The sequence below is a fragment of the Rhinolophus sinicus genome, chromosome 5, assembly GCF_057876585.1.
Source record: "Rhinolophus sinicus isolate RSI-liver-muscle chromosome 5, RSI-T2T, whole genome shotgun sequence".
Classification (NCBI taxonomy): Eukaryota; Metazoa; Chordata; class Mammalia; order Chiroptera; family Rhinolophidae; genus Rhinolophus; species Rhinolophus sinicus.
The window spans coordinates 96,277,971-96,300,215 of record NC_142505.1 but is presented as its reverse complement, the minus strand read 5'-3'; the positions used below and the strand labels follow the sequence as shown (position 1 = coordinate 96,300,215).

The following is a 22,245-nucleotide window of genomic DNA, read 5'->3' as shown; positions in this document are numbered from 1 at the left end:
CCAGTCAAGCTTCCAGATGAAATCCAGCCTGGCGGACAACTTGACTGCTGTCTTGTGAGAACCTGAACAGAGGATCCAACTCAGCCATGCTCAGACTCCTAACCATAGAAATCAGGCAATAATAAACACGTGTTGTGTTAAGCCATTAGTTTGTGGTCATTTGTTATGCAGCAATATAAAACAAATAGAGGGTGTCGTGCGACCCTGCTCGCTCCGCCATTTGTCACGCGAGGCGGCCCGCAGGGGTCTCTAGTCCCGCTCCCCACATAAGAACACAGGATATGCGTAGGCCAAAAAGGAACACCCACGGAGCCATAGGCAGGGGAGTCATACCACTATAGTCTCACTGGAGGCACTGGAGGCTCACTGGAGGCTGGAGTTGCATGACCTGCAACTTGCTGTCCGCTTTTCTGCCTGCCAACCGACTGACTCACTCGACTAGACTCCCCCTCACCAGCGCAGCCAGGCAGTTATATCAGGGACTAATTGGCTAACTGGTAACAGCTGAGGGTCAACTAGCCACAGCTGACAGCCATCTATTACCCGAGCCAGCACCTTTCCACGTGAGGCCGAGAGCCTGGAAACTGCTATCTGGGACTTTGTCCCCACAGAGGGTGGTTAGGTTTCTAACCCTAAATCCACAGAAGTTGTGGGACTGGATATCCACCCCTGGTCTGCTGACTCCCAAGTCCACGTGCATCCAAGTTTGCCCTGCCCCTCCCAAGTTGTGCTTCCAAGAATGTTTCAGATCTGAGCCTGCAACCAAAGCTCAGATTGGGATTCAGCTGTCCTGAATCCCATCACCAGTGAAAGCATTTAAAGAAGGAAATGTTAAAAATACTGGTGTTCAATAAGTGCATATTTTATGGGTTGGTTGTTTATACATTCGTTAAACTCACATCTGTCAGAGATATACCAAGTTCAGAAGCTTACTATGTACCTGGAACACAAAATAAATAGAAATAATGGTCTCTGCTTCCAGAGGCTTTCAACTATATGGTTCTGAAAATAACCATATGGGCTAATTGACACACAGAGAGCCACTGAGATAGGTCCAGCCATTCTTGTATATATGTTTCATCATACACACGGACACAGAGAAACACCTGGAAGGAAGTACATCACCATGTTAACCTCTAGGGGGTGGGACTATATGTAATTTTCAAAAATTATTTGTAGTTCTTACATAAAAAATAAATAGTCCTTAAAATAAAAATAATCAGGTATAACTATTAAAGAGCTTTTAAATCATTAGGTCTCACATCAACTAAACAGATCCACTAAACCCACCAAAACAATGCCGTAATGAGGCAATGAAGGAATGCAAACTTCACTTCGAAAACCTCTCACCTGGATATTATCAATTGCCGCCTAACTGATCTTATCCTTTCTGCTTTTGCCCCTCTATAATCCACTCTCCATATGAGAACCAGAATTATCGTTTTAAAATAAATCAGATTCTAAAATTAGATCATGGTGATGGTTGCATAACTCTGTAAATATACTAAAAACTATTGCATACATCAAATGAGTTAGTTTTATACAGTGTAAATTATATCTCAATAAGGCTGTTTTTGTTTTTTTTTAAAGTCATTTCCCTACTTGAAACCCTCTACTGGTCCCCGTCTCCCCATTCCACTTAGAATTCACCAGGCAGCTTTTTGTGACCTGCAAAACCCTACCTATCCCCTCTCCATGCTCTCCTCCCACTAGTCCCTGCATCGGCCATCTTGTTCCTGCCTTAAGGTCTCACATTTGCTCCTAGCTCTACCCACAACACTCTTCTCCATGATATTCTGAATGATGTCTCATTCCTCAGGTCCCTCCCACTTTAGTCCATGCGGTTGTGACTCACCAGCCTACAACTCCACCACCCCAATCACTTTCTATCATATTTTCGTAGCACTTCTCTTTCTTTGAAGTTTATCTTAGAGGTTTTTTTCTTTGTTTCCCTTACTTGAATATAAGCTCTGTGAGAGTAGAGAATCTCATTGTGTTTATCTATGAAGAACAGTGCCTGAGACACATCATGGATACTAACAAATGCGTGCTAAATGCTGATTGCCTGCTTCCTGCGCATCTATCAGGAAAACAACAAGCAGGTAGCAAAAGTTCAAAGAGTTAAAGAGACCTGCTGACGGTCCCACCACTGGTAAGGAGGGATTCCAGCCAAGTGTTTTTCTGACTAATCCCTTGCCCTTTCTTCTTAAAAGGCTCATTTGGGAAACCATCCCTGCTTTCCTTACAGATTATGCAACGCGATATCATGGCAATGAAAAATGCCCCCAGGGAATTAAGAACTGGGAATAGGATTAAGAGGGATTTGTATTCAATTAAAAATTGTTCCCCTAATAATTTCACAAATTATACACATACACAATGTAAGTTGTGTTCACTATTGTCATGGACTTATGGAAGTATCACTTCCAAAGGAATGCTTAAGCAATCCTTTGATATTTTTAAAGACTGCAGTCCCACTATTTATCAATGGTCTTACAAACCACAGGTTTAACTTTTAAAGCTTTTCAGAAGGAAATCAGTGTTTTAAAAAGTAGTATTTTATGTCACGAAATATCTTTACACTAGCATTTAAATGCTTCCGGAGGGTTTTAAAAAATGATTAGTGTGGGAGGTTTGCAAGATTTTCCATTCTACGTGGAACCTCACTGACACTGTTGGATAACTGAGACTTTTCTAGACCCACAGGATACCTAATACTGATTTCTTCCAACTCTTATGATGCCTTAATTTCTCAGAAATCTTTGATGAATCTATCAAACTAATCTCCAAGGATTTCTCTTTAAGGTCTAAATGCTTAGCATTCCCATCAAGACTCACATAGTTTCTCCAAAGCAATTCCAAAAACTAGTATATTCTTACAGAAATACCTAAGGGTTTCATCTTTAGAGACACTTCCTGGGCTGCTAAATGATAATATTAATGAAAATGTATATACAAATACGTTAGGGGAAACGGTATGTAACAATTTGTTCCTTGAGAAAGTTCTGATTACTTGGCATGAGAAAAATCCCTCAACTGGTTTATTCACGTTATGTTATTATTCTTGGCAAGCAATTGTCATTTAAAAAGCCAAGCAATAACCTAAGTAATTTGCATATTTTGGGCACCTCCTTCTTTCCCAGGCCGTTTCCCTACACAGCTGCATTTCCTCCCCACAACACAACCATTTTACTTTCTATGAACAAGGAACACCTTTCAGTTGCTTACTGTCATGACCTGTTTATTCTCTGTCTTTAAAACTGAATGACACCACTGAGTATCATTCCTCTAATCACTTTCATAAAGGACATGTGGGGCTACTAGATATCAAACTGCCCTCTAAATCAAAGATTTAATGATGTCCTGCAGTTTTTCGGTTGTATGTACTTTATTAGGGACTAATTATTCTCAAGTTTGGAACAGATACACAGTAGTCTCCTTATCTGCAAGGGATACATTCCAACGTCCCCAGGGGATGCCTGAAACCACGGATAATACTGAACGCCGTATGTACTGTTTCTTCTCATACATACATACCTATGATAACGTTTAATTTATAAATTAGGCAGTTAGAGATTAACCACTAATAAAATAGGACAATTATAACAATAAAACTTATGTGAAGAATGCACTTGGTGCCTCTCAAAATATCTTATTGTACGGTACTCACCCTTCTTGTGATGGTGAGTTGACATAATGCGATGTGATGAAGTGAGGTGAACGACGTCGTGTGAGGCTAATATTAACTTTCTGACGATGTCCTAAGGAGTATCATCAAGCCATGACGTTGTCATGTTGTCTTAACTAAGCACGTATCACGCCCTGTGGCCTTAACGCTTGCATTTGAGGTGTGACAGCAAAACTAGCAAATTTTCTCTTTCCTTCTTCACAATTTCATGAATAGATGTGTTCTTACCGTAAATCTTGGCAACCTCAGGCTATGGGTTTTTTTGCTTTCCTTATTAAGTCCAGGATTTTCACCTTTTTACTTACAGGAAGCACTTTACGGCTTCCATTTGGCGTGTCAAAATTACTAGCATCACTATTCTTGCACTTTGAGGCCATTATTAAGTAAAATAGGGGTTACTGGGACACAAGCGCTGTGAGACCACAGTTGACCTGATAACCAAGATGGCTACTAAGTGACTAAGGGGCAAGAAGCCCTCATTCACATCCACGACGGGATGATGCAGGCCTCGCGAGACTTCGTCACGCTACTCAAAACCACGGATAAGGGGTAACTACTGGGTCATAAAAATAACTTGTTTCATCAGAATATGCATCTGAATTACATCATCTCTTGACTATTGTGTGCCACATACATAGAAAATTAATACATATGTATCAGTATATATTTCAATAAGTCGTGAGATGCAAAAGACAAACCCAAACTTCCATGCTCCATGAATGTATTAATCACATAAACACATGTGATCTCAATAAGGGGATAACGACCACGTTCTCTCAGAATTGCTTTCTTTAGCACACTGGCTAATAATCTTCGGTTTGGGCACCACCTAATGGCAGAAAATGTTTTTTAAAAATCCTACTTAGCTTCCTGAGGCTTGCTAATTTTTGTATTTTATATTGATTTAACTCTGCTCTTGCTTGAACTATGTAAATAGTTTTGTGTGACGTTCTCTTAAAAAGATGAAGCCTTTTCCATACCCACTCTGTAATAATAAGCTGCTTTTTACAGTAGGAAATGTACCTGTGAAATGAATATTCTATCCTTAAATATTTAAATTTAGCCTCATAATTAAGAAACCATTTTAACTGAATCATTTTAATTATTTAAGGGTTCTCCAAGTCTGCAGCATTGTATCTTATAACCTGTCACAAAGAAAATAGTTTCTCTTTCTGAAAACATGCTTAGTAGAATTAAATAATTTAACATAGCTAATTAGTTGCTAAGACCAATTCTGAATGCATGAATCATGAAATACACACTTTTAAAACCACACACATTTAATTTTTTTCAAGACGTCCTTGCCTAGACATAATGTTTGTTTTCTGATTCCAACAGAGGCAAAATATTTGGGGTAACATAAAGCAGATAACCAATGTTTTAAGAAAAGGTATTTATTATTTACACCACTGAAATAGTCCCGTAAGAACAATATACACCACGTTCCTTTGAAAGGATCAGATTCCTTTCAAATACAAGAACTGTATAAAGCAATACTGTCAACACAAAACAGTGGTCACATTACATATCTGCAGGCTTAAGCATTGCAAATTTTTTTAAGCTTATGGCCAGATATTGTCACTGAAACAGTGTTTGCGCTTAGACAAGACATAGCTGGAACAAAACAAAACTTTTCTGCTCATGCTTTTTAGGGCTGAATCAGTGGTATGTCCCATTTTAAGATGTATTGTCTTTAACTGCTTTTATGACAATCGTTTTAGGCAGAAGTGCTTCTACTTAGCCACCAAAAAGAAACATACTCTTGTTCTTTAGTTTTATTCTTTAGTCTTTTCTATTTTTCATACTATGACATATCTGTATCACAGCTGAAATTTTCCAGTTTTACTCAAAGAACACTAACACATACAGACCAAACTGAGACAGCTCAGAATTTAGAGATGTAAATAATGGATTAACAAGAGAAACTGGTTCTATGACAAGTGAATAAAACATTCTTGGTGATTTTAAGCATACCAAATAAGTTCCTTATTCAAAAAATATTTTTTGGTTTTAAAAGGAAAAGCAGTAGTTTCAAGATGGGTTTGGTCTTAAGATTTCATCAGACAATACAACAATGAGGCAAAAAACATAAGACATAACTTATTTCCAAAGTCACAAAATGACATGGTTGAGTATACATTTTTGTCCATTTTTTGTGTGTGTGTGGGGAAAAAAAACTCAATACTCAATGCTGGAGAAAATATTTTTCAAGAATAACAGTATATTCACATGGGGGGGGAAGTTTTTTTTTTTGTTTGTTTGTTTTTTTAGCATATTGCTATGATCTTCAAAAAATATAAAATTAAATTTACAAAAAACTGGAAGACCAAGTATAAGCAGTTTGGTATTTGCTTCAGTGTCCAGCACTATTATAATGATTTCTAGCATAAAAGCAAGAAGTTCATGGATGTCAAGTGTCTTCAATAACTGTCAGTATAACATGTAACTACTGTCCTTGCTTCTTTGAGAGATACCTGCAAGAAATAAAACAAAGATACCTAAGCCATGTGCTAAATTCACGATAACAATCGAACTCACCTCCCAAAGGAAAGTAGTTTAAAAACAAAACTTTTCAAGATGAGTAATAACAATCACTAACATCTCCTGACTGCTTATGTGCCAAGCACTGTCCTGAGTACGTGTATTAATTCATCTCATTCTCACGACAGCGCTATAAGTTTTCTATTAGAACTGATTTTCTATTTTACAGGCAAAAAGAGGTTAAGCAATTACATTGTAATATTAACTAACACTGTAATTTCAAAAAAAAAAAAACCCTCAACTCCATTAAACATCTATTTTTCTTGCATGAAGATGGGCCAAAGAGGCTAAAAGACTCTGATCTAGAGTGTAAAGATGCAAAGACATTAATTTACTAAGCAAAGAAAATAATTTTCTTCATATTATGTTATAGGAAGCTACCACTAAATTAAAATTTTAAAAATCTCTACTCCTCACATTTATGAATTTATTATCCTCAGTGGTATGGGATTGAGGAAAGAGTTCTCAAAATCAGAACACCTGGACAAGTTTTGACAATGCAAACTTTACTCCTTTTGTGGCATTTTTATCTATTACTTAGTTACATCTGCAGTTTGGAGATAGGGATAAAAATGCCTACCTTATCTTCCTAATGTGTTATTACATGAACAGTTTTTTTCTGTTGCTGTATTAGTGGAATCAGGTCTTTAAAGATCTAATTCCAAAAAATTACTTATAGTACATAATAATCCTGTTCACTTCTCTAGAGGTTTCTCCTTGCCTCAAAATCTTGATGTTTGTATACAGTCTATATGTAGATTTCTGCATATGTTTATGCTTAGAAAAGACTAGAAAACTATAAACCTAGATGGCAATAGTGGTTATCTTTGGAAAGGAAAATCATAGGTAATTGTTCTTCCAGTAGAATAAAGTTTTCTAACTTTTCTGCTATACAGAGAAGTTACTTGTTGATTAATTTTTAACAGGAAAAATTTCAGTGTATTTTATTTTATCCTGAGATTACATTCGCATAGGATTCGTAAAAGAGTGACCTACCTAATGTCACAAAATAATTTACAGGTAACACCACAAATGTGCCACTCCTCAAGTCCTCCCCACTAGAAGTTTATGAACAAGTTAGAGGTTAAGACAAAAAGGAAAAATACTTTTGGGGGAGATGTTACAAGACTAGAAAATAGTTTTAGGATTTACCAACTTTAAATAAAAATGAAGAGTTATGTGTATACCAGAGTCATCAGACAATTTTTCCATTCATTAATGGAAAGAGGAAATGAGTAAGCAATTAGCACTTACCTTTCCCAATATTTGTGATTTAGATCCAAAAAATCATCTAATTTTGCTATCTCCTTGAGGTATTGAGTTAATTTTAAAAGTTCTTTGTCTTTATCTCGATTTAGGTGCGCTTTCATAAAAGGCCTTATCTATAAGGAAACAAACATTACCCAACATTTGACATTGCAATGAAGAAACTAGTATAAATCCATACTACTCTATTATTTAAATTAGAATTAATGAGATTAAAATACCACCAAGGATGTCAATACTAAAAGTTACTTTTATGTTATCTCAGTTTAATAAACTGACAGGCATGGTATAATGTTTATAGTACAAGCGGACAGCTCTTCCACTTGACTTACCTTATGTTATCTTTTCAGTCTGAACCTGACAACACCAGCTTTCTTAGAGCACTTGAACCCTATGTGGCTTCTGTTCTTTGCAAAACTGCTTAGACTTTTCCCCTTTCTATCAATCCAGATGCTTCTTACTAATTGAATACTTTTATTCTTGTCACTTCACTCATAAAAAGTTAACCCAAATACAAGCTTGATCTAACAGGAAAGATAAATTTTAACAGTGGTGATTTTCATTTCAGTATTTTTCTATGAAACTTTTATATAGCTAAGATATCATGATATTTATATAACCCACTTTCTCTCATATTTTATCATAAGCACTTATTATTAAAGTCTCCATAACATTGCTTTTAATTATACAATAGTTTTCCCACAAAAGGAACAGTAATATTTTCCAAATTTTTAAGGTTGACATACACGTATTTTATGGTTGATATACTTTATGGCTCATTTTAAAAATATAAAAGTCAGGATGGTAGACGGGGGAGAACTATAATTAGTAAGGGATATTATATCTTGGGTGGCAGTTATGTGTGTTATATTTATCACAATTTGCTAAACTATAAATTTTATGCACTGTTCTTTATGTTACAGCTCCAATAAAAAGTTTAGCTTTTTTAAAGACATCAACTCAAATATCTTTATACAACTCAAGATAGTCTTTTAAAATTTTTAAATTAATATTAAATGAAATGGTATGCCTGGAATTTGCTTAGAGAAGGAAGTAGGTAGGGTATAGAACTAACATAATCATCCGTGAATTAAAAAGTTGTTTAAACTGGATGATGTATACATGGGGGTTATACAATTCTACATAGTTCTGTTCAGATTTGGATTTTTCCATTATAAAAAATATTTTTTAAACATCCCATGTATTCCTGAAACACACATGTAAGGACTGAATCAATAATACTTAGTAAAGTACTAATATATCATTATGATTTGGAGAAAATGCACACTGGTCTTTACTGATTTTACATAGCAATAGCACTGAAAAAGATTAATATTCAATCATTATCACTTCATGAGAACAATGAGCCCAAAGGAATCCATACTGTATCTATCAAGAGTAGGGAATGTTTTAAATTTTTTCAAATATAATTTTCTCTGTCATTGAAAAAACACACCCCAGCTTGAACAGAATAAAGTTTCCCCTACGTTCTACTCGCATCAGAACAGCTTGGTGCCAGGGACCTCCACAGCCGTCAGTCAGCTGGGCTGCGGCAGCTTTAATGGCACCAATAAGAGCTGTCTGAGTCTGCACAGAAGCAAGCGCTGGTAGGAGATCCTATTTCCAAACAGGTAGCTCTGGTTCACAGCAGCAGCAGTGACTGTGGGGGAGAGCAAGCCCCTGGAGCTGTGAGTAAAGAGGCATGATGTTACAATGTAGTGAGGGGGGTTTCCTGGAACACTGTAATGTTTCAAAGTATTCCTGCATTGAACTAAAGATTGTAAAGGCAACATGTTAACTTTTAAACTACTAATATAAAATGTACCAAAGTGATTCCAAGTTTAAAAGCAGGAAGGGATTTATACCAAAAGAGAAAGTACAATCAGTGGCTGGTAAATAAGATTTTCAACCCAAGGCCCTGCTAAGTCCCTTTTACTTTCTAAACATTTGGTCTTAAGCACGATTAAACAAAAAAAAACTACACTACTGCAATGAGTCTGAGTCTAAAAGTTAATAAAACTAGTTAAGTGGAAAAAAATCTATTATTCATCTGACTTCACTTGTTCCAGTATCATCACTGCTTACTGTAACATTTTTCAAAAATGATCTAAGTGCCCCTATCAGGGTATATGACCATTCTTGCTACATCAAAGAAACATTTTTAGGAACTTAAGAATGTCTAGATTTCCTGCATTCTCTTACATCATCATTTCCTTGTATAGATAATAAAAATGAAGTCATCAAAATACCAATTGATTCACCCATGACCAAAACTCAAGTTCTTTTAGTTCAGTACACTATAGTCATAATTCACAATGCCTTCCATATTATATTTCAAACCTTAAGATTAGCAAGCTTACATTGGAAACTATTTTTTTAAATAAGCAGTCTTATGTTTAATGTCTCTGTGAAATCTTTTTTGAGATTTCTACAAAGAGCATTATGAAACTGGGATAAAACACAGTATTTCAGAGTATCAATTTCAAAATCGCTTCTATGTCAGTGTGGGCAGATCATTAATAACTACCTTCTTAAAAGAGCTTTTCAAAAGGAGATATGAGAGACTACCTATGCAATCCTTAAAAATACCTCGTTTGCATTACAATTTGGTGGGGTGGAGACTTATGAATTTGTAGGAATTCCTTCAGCAATTCTGAGTACTCCAGTTTAAAAAACACACACACACCCAAAACTTTCTCTAAAGTAACATGAAGAACTAGAAATTTCTATCATCATCTCTCTATTCAAAGATGAGGAGGGCCCAAATTTTGGCTGGAAAAATAAAGTTTCTTCTAAACACACAAGAAACTAATGATTATACATATTTTTTAAAGTTAAAGCTCTTCTCAAAAATCATTCCGTCTCACTTATATGTGGAATAAAAAAATAAAATAAAATAAACCAAGCTAACTCATAGATACAAAGAACAAATTGGAGGCTGCCAGAGGCAGGTGTGGGGGTGAGAGATATGAGTGAAAGATGTCAAAAGGTACAAACTTCCAGTTATAAAATAAGTAAGTCATGGGGATGTAATGTATAGCATGCCAACAACAGTTAATACTGTATTGCATATTTGAAAATTGTTAAGAAAGTAGATCTTAAAAGTTCTCATCACAAGAAAAAAATTCTGTAACCATGTGTGGCGAGAGATGTTAACTAGACTTATTGCAGTGATCATTTCACAATATATACAAATATCAAATCATGTTGGACACCTGAAACTAACATTATATCTTAGTTTAAAACATTTTTTAAAAATCGTTTCTTGAATATCATGGCTTTCCAATACAGGTAATAATCACTAGTTTCATAGAGAATTGAGTTCAGATCAACTGAATCTTTTCTCAAGAATGAAGAACTTACTTTTGTACCTTATGCCTGGTAAACCACACTCAGGAAAAGCATTTCTTCCAAAGCCTCAAACAGAAACCATTTGTAAAGGGTGACATAACCACCCATCTACTCCAAGTACTTTCTTCCAAGTCAACACCTTCTTACACTTCCTAGAGTAGCATTCTGTGCCTAAACTACCCCCATTGTACACCAAAGAACACATCAACGGTCTGTAAGGAAAGCTTAAAAAAATGCACCTTCTTCAAGTTTTTCTCTCTTATCGTTTAAAGTTATCAAGAACCCAGCTTGTGGAAAAGTTCAGGACTCAGAATAAAAATACCTTAATGTCAGCGTTTCCACTTCAGATGGAGACTCCATATGCCTTAGTACCATAATACAGAGCTACGGTGTTTCCCCGAAAATAAGACCTAACTGGAAAATAAGCACTAGCATGATTTTTCAGGATGACATCCCCTGAACATAAGTCCTAATGTGTCTTTTGGAGTAAAAATTAATGTAAGACCCAGTCTTATTTTCAGAGAAACACGGTATCTTTTCCATCTTCACATTGTACCCAACGACAAGGAAAATATAGGTACCAGAAATCGTAAGTTTCAAATTTCTCTCTTACCATTTTTACAATGCTACCAGGAATACATGTCTCTCTCACACTTACAAAGGCTGCAAGGGACTTCATGCTAAGATCACCACTGGCCTAGGAACCAAGTCGCTTAGATTCTAACTCAGATTCTATCACTAACCAGTTATATACACGATTTTGGACTTTCTGATCCTCAGATTGTTTCTATCACGTTAAGAAGGTAGGTAAGATGACTGAAGTTCCTTCTAGCTCTGGCATTTTATAATTCTAAGCGCTCCACTTACCTTGTATGAATTTTCAAAAACCTTTTCTTAGTTTCAGTTTAAAACAAAAACAAAAACCCTTACTGCCAGCTAACTAGAATATCGGAGATTCCAAGATTTGTATCCCTAATGTCTGTTTTCACTTTAGATGGTAAAAGTCAACAATCAAGAAGCTCATGGTGCTCCACAGAGCTTATTAAAAATAAAGCACCTGGATGAGATGGCTAACCAAGGAGATAAGAATTCAATTTTATATACATTTTTCTAAATGCTTAAGCTTTTCTTGCCTGTGACCATAAGAATATAGTACTTCCAAAACTTTCAAAATTCAACAGTGCTCAAGTTATACCACATATTCCAGATTATGTGAGCATAGGAAATGAAACTGTATCTTACCTTTAGTCCATTCTGTGGGTTCATTAGAAAATTTCTTCCTATGTCATCAAACATAATGGTGTTTTTTTTACTGTAAAACTCCGAGAACTTTCCCCATATAACACCAAGAGGCTTTACCTTAGAATAAAAGTTTAGATATAACTCAAATTTTATCAGTAGTTCATCTTTTCTTAAAAGCAGAGATACTGCAAATGAAATGCCTTGCAGAACTAACTATGCCAGCGTGTTCCTCTGTCAGACAGACATGGCTGGCCGTGTCAACAGACTTTAAAGCATGCTGTATCTCAAAATGTTCACTTCTGAAAGCTCTGGTCATGTCTAACGGAAGTAAACCTCATTATAAGACCTTTCATTATTTTAACATGAAGATTTGGGGTCAAAGGAAAAGTTAGTTATTTAATTTAAAATGTAAGAATCTAAAGTAATTGTTTAGGTTTCTGCTGAGCAGTCACATGACCTCCTGGGCTAACACATGGGACGTCCCCTCAGAGCGTGAGGGTCACATGTGGTCTGTTTTCAAAACTAGAAACCTTAGTGACCGACAATGTACCTGGCACTTTGAATACAGAATTTAAATATTTTGTGGAGGAAAAATTGATTTTGTCTTTAATTCGGTGGCATAGGTACATAATTTCTAGGGCATTTGATTGCTGACCTTCAAAAGCAAGATAATTTGTAAATTCTTGCTTTTATTTCTGAATTCTTAAAATGAGCCTTCAAAAAGATAATTCCTTATACAGTCATATCTTTTGGTACTTATTATATATAAAGTCTGTAAAACCACACAGGAAATAATAGTGAGTTCCTGTAGGTAGGAGTGGTAAGTGGCTGGAGAGCTGAAGTGGAGGAAGAGTTATCATTGTGTACTTTATTTCTATTTTGAATCATGTGAATGCACTTACACATTCAGAACATTTTTTTAAATAAGTTAATTTTTAGTAGAGAAAGCACTTTTTTGCTGAAGGCAGGAAGAAGTCTCATTTATGGTAATGTGAGATTATATGGTAATAATTATGTGCGATTAAATGGTAGTAAGTAAATAGTGATAAGAGTTGTCATTTAAAAATGTTTTCTTCTTCTCCTTCTATAATTTATTTTAATATGAAGAAAGCCTATTTTTTTCTGTGTCCTAGCAACAGAAAAGAATGTCACTGAAATATTTTAATTCTAGTAAAATTTTATTTGCCTGAATTTGTTTGTACTACTTGTTTACTACTGAAACAAACCACCCAAATACTTGAAAACAAATATATGGGAGCTGACACAATAAGCCAGATTCTCGGTTTTCTTAGCTAACATAAAGTCTTAAGAAATATGACAATAGCTTTGTGACACCCAGGGTTAGCAATCCTACGTCCCCTTTAATAGTGCTGTCACTATATTTATAATAGGTCAAGCACTATTTGTTCCCCAAACATGGACTACTTTGTTCTCAATTAGAGAAGTAATATTGCTGACTGTAGAAAAAAATTGAAAACACAGGAAAGCACAGAGGAAAATTTTAAATTACCTATAATCCACTCAGTGCCAAAGGTAACAACTAGATATTCTGATAAAATTATTTACCTTCAGTCTTTTTTATAAACAGCAGCAGCCTCTGAGAGTTCACAGATCTTTTGTTAAGCTAAGGGGAACCCTGAACCAAACAAAGGTTAAGAACTATTCTCTAACAATACTGTTCTCTAAAATACTTTTCACTTTAATGATGTAACATAAAAAATTTTTTAAAACACTAAATATTCTACTATATCATATGAGTTAGGTGCATCCCATTATATGGATGAACAAAAATTTCCTTTATTGAACAAATCTCCGTTTGTTCATAACTAGCACTTAAACAGTTCTAGTTATGTTTCTGACAATTTTGATATAGTCTCCCCTAAGCTTTCCTAGTGTGTTTTCTCCAATTTCTATTAGTTTGTTTCCAAAAGGCACGGGCCATGTCTTCTTATCAATTTATTCCCAACAGTGCCTGTCACAGGGCCTTCGGATAGTAGTTCAATAACATGATTAGTTACTTGACGAGTAAACAAAGTAAAGAACCGTAATCTTTTAGCCCAACCCTTTTTTCTGATGGTTCTTGTTGCTCTTTGCTAGGGCTTCACATACTACGTCACCCCATAGGATATGCATTACGATGTATCTATTTCTATTTATCAGTTTCGTATAGGGTAGAGCAAGTATGTTTTGGTTTATTTCTAGCATCTTCCTTGATGACATTCAGTATTTTTCCTCACCTACTCTGTCTTTTAGCAATACTGTGCTGCCATCATCATGGGGCAATTATTCATGACGTTTCTTGATCTTTCCTGCCTCCAGATCCTTAATTTTATCGTTAAAATTCAAATCGGAGAAAACTAAATTTCAAATCTCTTAACCTTAAATACATCTATCTTCCTATGTCAAAACTCTACTGCTACTTTACTATCCACTCAGGTGTATTTCTAACTTTCTGTAACTTCTTCCATAACACAAATACAAAGAGCACATGAGAAAACAAACAAGTCTTTAAATAAAAGTAAACTGAGTACCTACATCGATTAGTCCTCTCCTTGGGGTATGCACTGTTATCATAGCAGCACTGTCCAACATGAAGGTAATCTTGTAATTTGCATTTGTGCTCACTCCCAGCTCCTATAAGTACAAACAGTCACATGGTTAAAATACAGCATGCAAAAATCCATGCTTTCTGAATATTCCAGCTACAGTTTTCCACAATGCCAACTTTCTACACCACCTGGTCACCACCTCTTGCTTAACAACTGGCAAGTATTTCAGCTCCATTTAGCTAAGTCAATAAGTGGCAGTCCAAAGAAAATAAACTAGAAACAGATTACTTCCCAATTCACTATTTGAGAAGAGCATCACTCAAAGTATCACATACCAGAACAAAAGAAGGAAATGAAAGCCTTATTGTAAAATGGGGGGAAAGAGGAGGGGAGCTTGGCTGTACTTTTTCTTGAAAAGGACACAGGTATTCAATACAATCCACCACTAAACAGACTTTACACACACCCCTAACTCATGATACTGTTATTTATTTACCTACTAAGTACACTCCAATGAGAATGAAATTAATTCAATTAGTAACTTGTAAAAAGAGAAATGCAGTTTCAAAACCTTCTTAAATGGATTGTTTTCTAACACTTACTTTCATTTTAGCTTCAATCCACTTCATATTTGTTGCAGCTAAAACATGAAGAATGACAAGACATATGAAAAGCTTGAATCTTATTTTAAGAATCTTTCTTCTGTATAAACAAATTAGTTAAGTTTTCCAAGCAAGACTAAAAGTTTAAATGTATCACAAATAATTCCTAACATATTTATGGCAACTTTAAGTATTTATAAAAATAAACTTATTTTAGTGTGTCGTCAAGACAGAAAAAAATTTTAACCACTTTTACCTAAAAAAATACTGGTAATCAATGCTCAAAAGAACTTCAGAAATTTAAAACAGCCCTGATAACTATTCTATCAGTTCTAAACTTATATTTAGGGTGTCTGAATCCCCATTTGATTCTCTCCAGTGAATGCATAGGTATATATGTCAATATACACAGATCAATGTCATGTGTCAAAGGTTACTGTTGAAGAGTAGCGAGGCCCATGAATTTTGCCAGGCTCAGCAAACCCAGTGCTCACGGAGTCTAGCAGCTTTTAACAGGAGTCTGAGACAACTGAATTCATCAACTGTATCTATATTATGTATCTGCTCATTGTCAAACCAACCAGTTTTGAGACCACTGATAATTAAAATTCAACCCTCAGCTTTATGTGACCTCCTGGACTCAAATTAGACTAAACCAAATAGATATTATCAAGCAAAATGTTTAAGACGGGAAAAAGGAGTTCAATTATTTAAAGTATGTATGTGTGTGTATTTTTTAAGGGTAATAGAGGTAGCTGCATGCTCAAAATGAAAATCTTTAGCACACACACACAACCCAAATGAATCACCTTCTATGCAAAATTGCCCAGCTGAACTAAAATTTTAGAGACTTATATATTACAATAACAACAATCATGAGAAGGGAAATACACAATTTTTAAATTCAGTATATATTTTGGGCCTATGATTTTCAGAAAAACAAGAGTCACAGCTAATAAAAAGGGTTTCTAATTCATAAGTGACTATTATATGCCAGACATGGTACTAGGTACTCTACAGATGTTTTTATTCTTATAACTACCTTGTAAATATAGGTTTATTTATCTTCATTTCTCAAATGAGGAAGCTAAAGTTCAGAGAGATTAACTGACCTGTCCAGTGTCACAAAGTAAAGACAGAGCCAGAATCAAAACCATAAGTCTATTTAGCTCCAAAATGAGGCGCCCTTTTTTAACATATTACCATGAAGTATCATAATTTACAAACATAACTTATTTTAAACATGATTGTAAAAAGTTCTCTAAATTTCTAAGTCTACTTTAATACATTTAGAGGATAAACTTTTTTCCCAAATGTCACATCAGATGTCCGAGTTGCTGAACAAAAATTTGTTTCCTAGGAAGCTCTCTTCTCCATGTCTTACAAACCAGAAAATTATGTATGTATTTAACACTGCTTTAGTCCAGTTATTAATTTTCCTTAAGTAAATTCATATTGCCTTTATTGCTCAAGAACCACATCACTGTGATTTTTGAAAATACCTTTCTTTCTCCAAGTGTTTTCAGACTAGAGTTATGAAGAAAGGAGAAAGCAACAATATCCCGAAGCATCAAAGATCAGATAGAAAAGTTCCTAAATCCAGGTGGTCTTATGAAAATAAGGCCATTTTTATTTTGACACCATATTCTACTCTCTTCCTATGTTTAGCTATTTCAGTGGTACTTGGCAAAATTATGTGCAAGATAGTCAAACATGCTTCATTAGAAATTTGCTGTAACAAATGAAAAAATGTATCCTATTTAAACACAGGTCATTTTAAGCCGTATTTTATAATGCACAATAATATAAGAAACAACCTTATTTCCATGGAAATCTAAACAAAAAAATATATAGCTTACACCAAATAACAATGTCATAATCCTCATATGCAGATGTTAGGAATTCATGAAGATACGGCCGCATTAATTCTACCCCCGTCTCTGCACAAGACCTATGGTCTAAAAGAAAATCAGTCATAGATGATTATTAGTTTATTATAGTGGACAAGTACCTAATATCAATTCAACTTAGGAAATGTAATATAAACTCTCAAATGTAAGTTACTTCAGATTGAATTACATTGGCTGACAGAGATGTCTTCAAAGCGCAAAATTTAATATCCTTGTGATCCCCCTTTAATTGATCAATTTTGTTCAGTTTGTGAAGAGCCATAGCTAGAATTCAGGCTTATACAGTAAAGTGTAAATTTTTTTCTCATCTAGTCTCTAAAAGTGTAGATGTTACTTTATGATATGAAAAACAAATCAGACCCATTTATACTCACTTTTAGCCATTCACCTTTCAGACAGAATCGATGTCACCAAAATGACAGGCCCAATTAATTTATAATCAAATTTTTAAAAAAGTGTATATTAATTTATGACATGCACTTAAAGTTTAGGATAAAAGATCAAAAATGATTTTTAAATCATCCTCATAAACATTTAAACGTTAATCAATAGAGAATGACTTGATTAAATTATGATGCACCCATAAACTAGAATTCTGTGTAACCACACTATATATTTAATTCACAATGCATAATATTAAATGACTGAGAAAATGTTCACTGTGTCATTAAGTAAAAGTAAAAAGTACATACATACAAACAGACCCTGGAAGACACACACAAAAATGTAAGAGTGGTCATCTTTGGCTCTTGAGATTACAGATGACTTCTTTTTATTCTTACCTGTATTTTCTACAATGAATAATTTACTTTTGTAATAATAAGAAAAGCTTTCAAATATTTCATATTGCAAGGAAAAAAATAAACAAAAGGAAAAAACGTTGTGGATAACAGAAGATGAAACGCAATTTAAGCCGACTTACCAAATAACGTATAATCCACATCTAGTACCAAAAGCTTTTTCCCTTCCCTGGGAGGATTCAAAATTTCCACTTTGTACTCTTTTACTCTGCGAGAAATTTTCAGTAGGTTTTCTTCCCTAATGTAAAAAATGAAATCAGATGAAATACTTACTTCTCCTCACATTACGACCAATATCCTTTGATATTGAAAAAAGCACTTACCTATTTTCTACTTCAACTACTTCATCTTCAATATCAAAGTCATTGACAACATCATCATTGTCAGGAGGGGGACCTAAGACATCTTCCTATGAAGATGAAAAAGTTTTGTTTTACCATATTATCTTAACATAAGAAACACATGCATAGTATAAAAAGCAAATGAGAGAGTTCAAGAGTCTTTCAAGCACACACTGTGGGAAAATTTCCACATTTTATAATTTGTTATATATGTTCACTGGGCATATTTACCATGTTAAATTGGATCATTTGCACTACTACTATCCTTATAGCTAACTATATACTATATAACAAATTCCCCAATATTTGTTTTCTGCTGAGTTAATACCATGTTCACTGTGCAGCTTTTATTTTCATTGACTGCTAAACTGAAAGTTTTGCCACAATTAAAACTATGATACAGAAGTGTAATATAAATCATCATATCTTCAAAGGGACAAATGGTAACAAAAGTAAACATTTACCAAGCTCTCCTCACGAGTTCCCATCATCATGATTTTAGTATTTGGTTTCAGTTTGAGAGCTCCAAGCTTAACATCATTTTCTGCAGGTTTGCCTACAATACAAGCAAATGACTGTTTTCTCACTAAAGTTCAGGTGCTGGTTTCACTATCCCATTACACAAAACCCTAACATTCAAAGGTTCGGTACAGGTTCCACAGCAGATGTTCTTTTTCATTTGTTTTGTTTTGTTTTCTTCACAAACGGTTAGTGCTGAATTAGCAATTTCTAACACACTAAGAAGTACCAACTAATACAAGGTTTGATTTATTCCCCCCAAGTCCGTCTTAAGGAACACCTTTATTCAACTAACTAAACAAAATAAATTCGTGTTTTGTCTTGTTCAAAGATAACTATTTTTTAGAATGTCTTAAAAATTGCATGCCTAAGATAACTGTACACTGAATGCTACTCAAAACTCACCCTTCAATAATATGACAAACATAGACACCATGAAAGTCCCTTCTAGACTAGGTACAAACACTGCCTATAATTGCTATCATCATTTTAAATCATCATTACTTTCAAAACAGAAAAGAAAATTTGGGAAGAGTACAAGGCCCAAGCTGTAATGAAAATGCTGTGCTAAAAGGTAGTTGTCAAAACTTAGTGTTTTACCTGGGACTCCTGTGCTAAGTGTGTTTAACAAGCAAACACCAACTATCAGAGGAATCAAAAGTAATCTTAATTATGGTGGTATTTTCAAGTAATCTTTAACATTCTTACTTGTATCAAAACATTTTTATGAAGATCCCTACCAAAGAAATTGCCACGGGGAAAGACTTATTAAGGAAAATAGTTAACAGCTAATATAAAGATTCATATCAATGCAAAAAATTTGAGGTGAGGTGAGAATTACCTTTAACTTTAAGTCCAAGCAACTTTTGTCGTTCTGGTAGCACTCCTGTAAGGGTCTTGAGAAACTGTTTGAGATCTAGTACAGTGTCATCCTCTGAAAGTGTGGTCACTGAATATTCCTGTCCGCCCCATTTCACGATAATAGGGAGAGCCATCCTTGAAACATATGTTGAAGCAGCTTTTGTTCAGAACAGAATACCTAGAAGGAAGGTATATACAAATAAACAAGTTAAAAGAAATATATCAAAGATGTATCCAAACCTGTAACTTAAGTTTTATAAGCTGTACAGTTTGAGTTCTATTTTACAATTTGATAGTAGAGAAACAGGATTTTCTTACAGTAATGTTACCAGAACGCCAAAAGTTATTAGGACTCGTTAAAATTCCTCCACCCTCCCAGTTTTTGGCTTAGAGTTACTCCTTTCTAATATCCTATCAGATTTTCTCTGTGCAATTGGAAAGCTGCAATAATGAGCTACCTATCCCTCCTTCTCTTTTGATCAGGTTTATGCTACAGGCAAAGTTTCTCCATGATGAACCACTGTTCACTTAACACTTGAGAGGTAGTGTGGTGAGTTGTTAAGAGCACAAACTCTAGAGCCAGATTATTTGGATTCAGATCCCAACGCTCCCATTTATCAACTATTTGACTTTGGGAAGCAACTTGCCTCTCTAGTGCCTAGGCTTTCTCATCTGCAAAATAGGGATGATAATACTAACTACACCTCAGGGCTCTTATGAAGATTAAATTAGTTCATATTTATAAGTCACACAGTATGTGGCACACAGTAAGCATTGTAAGTATTGGTTAAATACAATTTTTAAAAAACTGTAAGTGTTCCAGGCACTGCGCTAAACCGTAAATGGCCATTATTTGTTTCCTATTTAATAAATTGGAGTTTTTACATAGATAATCTCATTTAAAAGGTTTGAGAAAAATTATTCTATTTTATAATTAAGGAAATGGGAGTTCAGAGAGGTTATGTAATGTGTTCATGGGCTCACAGCTGGTAACAGAACAGGTCTTCTGACTAACTCTCATGATTTTTCCCTATACAACTGTCTCTCTTGAGTTGGACCTACAGGAGTTAAGACATCAAAGATTAAAAAAAAAAGGGGAGGTGTCCCGGGTTAGCTCAGTTGGTTAGAGCAGTGGTGCTGGTAGCACCAAGCTTGCCGGTTTGATCCCCGCATGGGCCGCTGTGAGCTGCGCCTTCCTTAAAACAAAAAAATAAAAATAAAAAATAAAAAAATCAACAAATACAAAACTCACAGGCAGATATTAGCGCACAAAGATGATGTAGCAGCTACTATTCTCATCGACAACAGCATGTAGGTCTTTTCCCCCATAAAGCTTTCTACCAGTTTCATTAGTTTGTTACCCCCACAGGCCAGAGAAGTGGATTTTCTAATCTCAAAGCACCGGTATTTCCAAATGCTGTCACTTATTTATTGAAACCTTTAATTGCACTCATTACAACCAACTGCAAGAAAGAAGGCTACTTCTGAATCTTCATATGCAAAAATCATCTGGAAACGTAAGGTGTCTTCAACATGTCTGTTAGGAGAGGACCATAAACTCACTTATATTTACTCTCTTATGTTTACAACCTGCTGTACTATTAGGTTGGTGCCAAAGTAATCGCAGTTTTTGCAAATTTTTAACCTTTTAAACCGCAATTAATTTGGCACCAACCTAACAAAAATTTAAATAAAGTGTTACTTTAGGGCAACGCATTCCATTTTAGAGAACTTGCTCTTACAAATGCATGATCCTCAAGAAAAAGCCAAATGGACCTTTTGAGTCAAATTGTGATCGTTTTAATATTATTAAGCAGATTAGAAAACTCAAAAAGAAGTAAACCAACTTGCCTAAGATCACACAACTGAACAGTAGCACAGGCGGAAATATGAAAGTCACGGCAGCAAACGTGCACATGTTGGGAATTGAGGGCAGGGGGTTAACTTTTCAACAAGCCTAGTAAAGGGTGTGTGAAGAAGCATTACTGTCAACGCCTACACAGCAGCAGCAACTGAGTCGTAGTGCAGAGGCAAGCGCTGTGGGAAGTGACTGGCATGGAACAGCCGAGAGAGCAAGTACTGACCCCAAAACCCATGAGGGTCCGGGTGTCTTCAATAGCGAGAGTGAGGGGGAGAGATGCTCAAAGCCCGGAAGAGGGCGGAATGAAGTTTGGGGACGCTGAGCCTCCTGGGGTGCGGGAAGCCCTCGATCTACGCCAGAGGCCGGATGCCAGGGCGGCGGCCCCCGCAGCCAGCGAGTCAGGGCCGGAGGCCTGGGCGGCCGCCCAGGGCAGACGCGGCCCGCGGCGCCCACTAGCAGCCCCCAGCCCGCCGCGGCCGGCGGCAGGGAAGGTTCCCGAGGACAGCAACGCTGCTGTCCTCCGGGCCATCGGTGTCTCGCGGGCGGCACGCCGGGGTGCCCCGAGTCCCCTCACCTGGAGTACGGCGGCCCCGGCAGCAGCGGACGTAGAACCGGCTGCAGCGGAACGGAAGGCGACCGGAAGTGAAATCAAGGACCGGAACCGGCTGACGAACCGGAAGTCAGAGTTTGAAGCGGAAACGCGGTGGATGGTGA

The 22,245-nt window shown here is 35.8% G+C and overlaps 1 protein-coding gene across 1 annotated transcript; it reads right to left on the bottom strand.

Moving 5' to 3' along the window:
* Positions 1–5,066: 5,066 nt before the first annotated feature.
* On the bottom strand, positions 5,067–22,243 carry UBLCP1 (ubiquitin like domain containing CTD phosphatase 1). Its single transcript, XM_019740564.3, has 11 exons — positions 22,106–22,243; positions 19,651–19,848; positions 18,755–18,846; positions 18,273–18,358; positions 18,072–18,187; positions 17,099–17,197; positions 15,240–15,277; positions 14,624–14,722; positions 12,089–12,205; positions 7,484–7,611; positions 5,067–6,162 (listed from the first exon to the last, which is right to left on the bottom strand). The coding sequence occupies exons 2-11, from the start codon at positions 19,802–19,804 to the stop codon at positions 6,135–6,137; spliced, it is 957 nt and encodes a 318-aa protein (XP_019596123.1). The 5' UTR covers positions 19,805–19,848; positions 22,106–22,243; the 3' UTR covers positions 5,067–6,134.
* Between the last annotated feature and the right edge of the window lie 2 nt (positions 22,244–22,245).